The 5766-nt window shown below is 40.3% G+C and overlaps 1 protein-coding gene across 2 annotated transcripts; it reads right to left on the bottom strand.

The window, feature by feature from the left end:
• Positions 1 to 1049: 1049 nt before the first annotated feature.
• On the bottom strand, positions 1050 to 3834 carry LOC123102675 (F-box/LRR-repeat protein 14). Of its 2 annotated transcripts, none has more exons than XM_044524100.1 (2): positions 3669 to 3834; positions 1050 to 2946 (listed from the first exon to the last, which is right to left on the bottom strand). In XM_044524100.1, exon 2 carries the CDS (start codon positions 2888 to 2890, stop codon positions 1427 to 1429), a length of 1464 nt encoding a protein of 487 aa, XP_044380035.1. In that variant the 5' UTR covers positions 2891 to 2946; positions 3669 to 3834; the 3' UTR covers positions 1050 to 1426. The 2 variants fall into 2 exon arrangements, with proteins under 2 accessions (XP_044380035.1, XP_044380034.1); XM_044524099.1 differs by having other exon boundaries at positions 1050 to 2951.
• Between the last annotated feature and the right edge of the window lie 1932 nt (positions 3835 to 5766).

Below are 5766 nucleotides of genomic sequence, written 5' to 3' on the forward strand. Positions count from 1 at the left end.
AATGAAGTCGATCAGTCCATGTCCCTCACCCTACCAGCAGGCCTCCTCCATAGGGACACCTACCCCAAGATACACGTATTAGTAGATCTAAGGATCTACCGGCTCTACCATGTAAACCGACTTGCGCTCATGTAACACTACTGTTGTCCACATATATAAGAGGAGGTAGGGGCCTCCCAAGTCGTGAGACAAGATCTCATACGAGACATCAATCAATAAAGTCAGACATGCGGGATGTAGGGTATTACCGCTAAAAGCTCAAGTTTCAACACTCCCTTTCACGTGTGGTTTCCTCAGGCACCAACCAGTTTACCCAAAAGGTAAGCTGATGGGAAGAGGTGGGTCATGCATTTATACGTCAACAGAGAGGATATTCAGAAACACACATATTCGTCTCGGACGCGATTCCAGATGCTTCAACTCCAAGCTATGGAATGGGTGAATGAAGGAAGACGTAGAGTGACGGCCCATTAGAATACCTCTTGAGCCAGATTAAGACCCACAATTGTATTTTTATCTTTGATCTTTTCCCATCCCCTTCTCTTCATTTATAACATTTACTCTTACTAATCGCAATGAAAAGCAGCAGATGCATTTTCATCAAAGAAAAAGTAAACCTTGATAGATGCTCACCCGAAAGTCAAAGAAAAAGTTTTATGATATTGTCTTTTATCTTGCTTTCCGTATTTAGATTCTTAGTCAATGAGATGAGGCAAAACTTTTGCCTCCGTATTTTGGAACATATGAACACTGCGTCTATTGCACATATGAACACTGCGTCTATTGCACGGTTGCAGCATGCATGTATCTGGAGTCAATCCTTTGTAGTTGCGAGTAAAAACTCGCACATATCCTTGCAAATTGCCATTGCCCAGCCTACAAAAGGGTCTTCTTTTTCATTTAAAACCAGCTAGGCCTTCAAACCCTTTGCTAACTTAAACAAAACAGACTATGGGCGCAGGCCAGATATTCGAATCATCGATGCTTGCTAGGTACCGTACATATGCACGTCAGAAAAAAAATGGTCGAGAGAGAGCATGCTACAGCCATATTCAAAACTGTTTCCACAATATTACAGGTTGCAGAAGTACAGTGAAAGCAAACAGCCAAATAATTATGTTGAACACCGCATGCAGAATCAAGTTGCACTGCTACGATCTGCAAGTTCACAACCTGAAATACCGAATCTTGGGCAGAATAAGTGAATTTTGTCAAGTGCAAACACAGAAAAATACACAAAGTAGTACTCCCTCTGTCCCATAATATAAGATGTTACTACAACAAATATGTGAGTATATTGGCTGTAATAACATCTTATATTATAGGACAAAGGGAGTAGCACCGTAGAGCAACACTAGTGGTGCACCGTCTGAAGTCGTCCGAAGTCCAGCATGAACCCAGCATATGGTTTTAAACTCAAACAGCATTAGTAGCGAATTCTTTTTAATTCGGCCGGGCTTGCAGACTCGGCGGAGTACTGAACCAATCTTTTTTTGGAAGTGTGGCACTGAGCTGATCCACCAACCCTCTTCACAGCCTTCTTAGAGACCCGGTCACAGCCTTCAATGATCAGAGACTCTAACTTCAGTGCATGTACTAGCATGGCCACTCCAGCATCAGTCACTTGTGCACAGATCCGGAGTGTGAGATTGATCAAGCATGGGGCACGTGCAATGAAACGCATCCCAGCATCTGTTATCGCTCTGCAGCACACAAGCTCGAGTGTCTCCAGTAATGGAGCAGATGAGAGGGCCTTCATCCCCTTGTCTGCAAAAAAGTTGGCACCCCTTAGCACAAGAACACGAATCGGACAAGACTGAATGAGCATGATAAGGCCATCCTGTGTGAAGCCTATTTCTGATGGATATAAGGGCTCACAACCATCAAATGTGAGTTCAATAGACTCAAGCATAGGGCAGCTGACAGCTAGAGATTTCAGGCTGTCATCAGTAAATGCCGTCCTGAAATTGCCACCATAGAACTGTGGCAGGAGCCAAAGTGAGATGCTTCTAAGGTTTTTGCAGCACTTGGATAGTGTAATCATGTCACTGTCATTTAGGCCATTGATATACTCCAGACGCAGTTTCTCCAATGCTTTGCACTTCCCCAATAGAAAACGAAGTCCTATTCCTGGCTTAGTTGCAATGTGTGCCAATGACAAATCCGTCAAACTCTCGCAACAAAAATCATATTTATATGGGTAGTGAGCCACATACGAGAGATCATCACTACCATATATATTCCAGGAACAACTCATGGGGTCAGGGTCAAATTTAAACCTCAGGAGCTTCATCCATCCCGGTCCAAACTTTAGGAGGTCATACTGGCTGATTCCTTTGCAGTTCTCCACAACAAGCTCTTCCAATGACCCCTCACATCCAAGGTTCTCCAGCCAGCCCTCGCTCCCGATTTTCTCACAGTCAATAAGGTGGAGAGCAGATAGAGTCTTGCAACCAACTACCACTGAGAGGATCCCGCCTGAAGTTATTTTTTGGACGGAGTTCAGCCTCAGAGACATCAATTTCTTGCAATTAACGAGATATCCAAGACCAGAATCCTTTATGCGTGAACAGAAGCTTAAGGTTAGATCAGTTAGCGAGGGGCAGCATGACGAGATCACAAGGAGGCCTTTATTGCCCAACTGATTCCCATGGCCACTGGTCCAACCAGAGTAATCAATTTCCACTTTCCACAAATTGGGGAACCGGGAACACAGTGATGCCAAGGCTTTTCTAGCAGGGTGAAGGCCAGAGCCGACACGGATGGCACCCCTTTGTGATGCCTCAATGGAGTAGAGCTGCTTTGACACAAGGGAAAACGAATTCAGATCACTTCTCTTGGCAACCTTCTTGACAATCTCTGCTAGCAGTGGCTCTGGGAGATCCTCCATCGAGGAAAGCAGCTGTGCTGATGGGTAATCTTAACGTTTAGCAGGTATACATCATACTGCACTGAAATTAGAGACATTAGAGCGAAGCATACGAAGATTATTAGGTTACAGTACCACAGGACATCAAGAAGCATATGTATACCAACAAATGTGAACCTTTCCCTTTTGACACACATACATAAAGAAAAGCAAATATGTGTCCGCAAGAACACTTATCTGTTGAACAGACATAATAGGAAGTGTTTAACTGAGCACTAAGAAAACCACAACATGTAATGAGGACTGAGTTGTCAGTGCTACTTAGACCTGGGAATGTTGCACGCATCAATGGAACCAAAGCTATTAGCTATATCATGCATGCTCTGAGATTTCTAGGTTTGCTTCTTGACATTTACAAAATCAAGGTCAAAAAAGGATCGAATTTTTTAAGCATGTAGGATAATCAGACAGTAGCGAGAACTGATCTCATGAATTTTGACATATTTTACTGTAAACTTTGGAAATGCCGGTGTCTAGATTCAGAAAGAACATTAATTAAAGCATCTGGCATAACTTGCAAAGAACAAAGAACATTAATTCGGGCCTCTGTGAAGTAAACAGTACAAGTAACCTAAAAGCAACAAGATCAAACAAAATCACAACCCTAGGCATCTGGATTGATGGAACGATGCTAGAGAAAACGCCTTCACGAACAACAGGACTAGAATTATTGCAAGCTACAAGATAGTATAACGCCCGTCTGCTGAAATCAAAATTGTAGGGGCCCTAAGTAGCTTACAAAATAGTATAGGGTGTCGCCTTCAGCCCGGCCGGGAGAGAAGAAAGGGACAAGATGACGGCGCGTCGGTCGCGGTCGCGGTCGTGAATTGGGCGGCGGCGGGTGAGAAGGAGTAAGGCAAGAGCAGAGCTCCACTCTAATCTCGGGGGAAGGACCGAATGAGTTCGGCCGCAGATCCTATACAGCGCGTATGGCCGGCCCATTTTGCGGTTTATTTCCCACCGGTTTTGGGAAAGTTCCAGAAGCTTTCCAAAACCCTTTTTTTTTCTCTACCCGTTTTTCTATTTCATTTTTTCTTTCCTACTAATTTATTATGTTTCTTTCGTAACTTTTTATTTATTTTCTTATTGTTTTCCTTTTTCTTTTCTATTTTTTATTCTTTAACTTTTCACTTTTTCGCATTATTTCTTTTCAAATTCATAAACATATTTTTGTTCATTATATTCAAAAAATGTTCAACCATGTAAAAAATGTTCAACAATTTAATTAATGTTCATCAAATTATATTTTTTGTCCATTAGGTTAAAAAAATTGTACATCAAACTAAAAAGATGTTCATCAAGCTCTATTTCTGTTCGTAGTTCTCAAAAAATGTTCATCAAATTCAAAATTTCTTCTTTGAATTCAAAATTTGTTCATCATTTTTTCAAAAAGTTCTTGAATACAACTTTTGTTCATCAAGTTCAAAAATTGTTCATCAAATGCAAAATTTGTTCAAATACAAAAAATTGGTCATCATTATTTAAAAATGCTCATAAAAATGGTTCATAAAAAGTTCATTAAAATTAAAAAAATATCATTCTTTTGTAAATTACTAACATTTTTGAATTCAAGAATGGTTTTTGACAATTCACAATATTTTGAAAATTTAGAAATTAATCCTGAATTATTTTAACATAGAATAAAACAAAAACAGAAAGTAAAAAAATGAAAAAAAAAACAGTCAGCATCCGTCACGCGCATGGGCTGGCCCAACATGGCGAGCAGGGCAGGGGCGGGGGGGGGGGGGGGGGGGGCGCTGTAGGGAACGTGCTTTCACGACCGAGGCGCCCATGTTGCCAAATAGGGGCGCCCGAGTTTGGTGATGGTCGTCAACGCAAAACAAACCTGGCCACAGCCATAAAAATGCCTAGCACGACACAACCCATGCCGGACCATTTTATATAAGGGTTGTGCCGTGTCGGCCCGAAAGCTTACGTGCGCGGATCGCCCTGCGGTGCCTACTAAAAGGCCAACATGCCTATAGGACGACATTTGTTTATTTTCTGCCTTGTGAGCCGTTTCGGTGAGCTGGTACATGCGACGATCCACGTGACTTCAAGGATGAAGAGGAGCTACTCGATTGTGTTACCGCATATCTAATTTTCAAGTGAATTGTTTGCAACATATTGTAGTGTATATTCATCACATATGGCTGGTACCAATTATGCAAAAACAACTTTGTTCCATTGCTTCTGGTCAATGCTATGCTCAGCAATGATTTGGATCTGCCCCATACAACGGTAGGTCGCGCGTTAGTGTCGTAGCGCGCACCCCTAGAGCTCCCGATCAGCGTATGGGCTAGCTCATTTTGCGGTTTATTTCCCACTGGTTTTGGGAAGAACCTTCGCAAAACAATTTTTTTCTCTACCGATTTTTCTTTTTGTCTTTCTCGTTTTCTTTTCTTTCCTATTTTTATTTTTATTTTTTCCTTTTTCTTTCTTTTATTATTTTTCTTTCATTTTCTTTTTTCAATTTTTCTTTCCTTTCGGTTTACCTTTTCCTATTCTATTTTTTCTTATTTACCTTTTCATTTTTTTTCTTTTCAAATTCATGAACATTTTTTGTTCATTTAATTTTAAAAAAGTTCAACCATGTAAAAAATGTTCAAAATTTTAAATAATGTTCATCAAATTCATTTTTTTTATTAATCAGATTTAGAAAATGTTCATCAAAATTCAAAAAAATCATGAAGCTAAAAAAGTGTTCATCAAGTTCTATTTTTGTTCATCATTTTCAAGAAAATTTCATCACATTCAAATTTGTTCTTTGAATTCAAAATTTGTTCATCATTTATTAAAAAAATGTTCTTGAATACAAATTTTGTTCATCAAGTTCA

This window comes from Triticum aestivum, chromosome 5A, assembly GCF_018294505.1.
Source record: "Triticum aestivum cultivar Chinese Spring chromosome 5A, IWGSC CS RefSeq v2.1, whole genome shotgun sequence".
Taxonomy (NCBI): Eukaryota; Viridiplantae; Streptophyta; class Magnoliopsida; order Poales; family Poaceae; genus Triticum; species Triticum aestivum.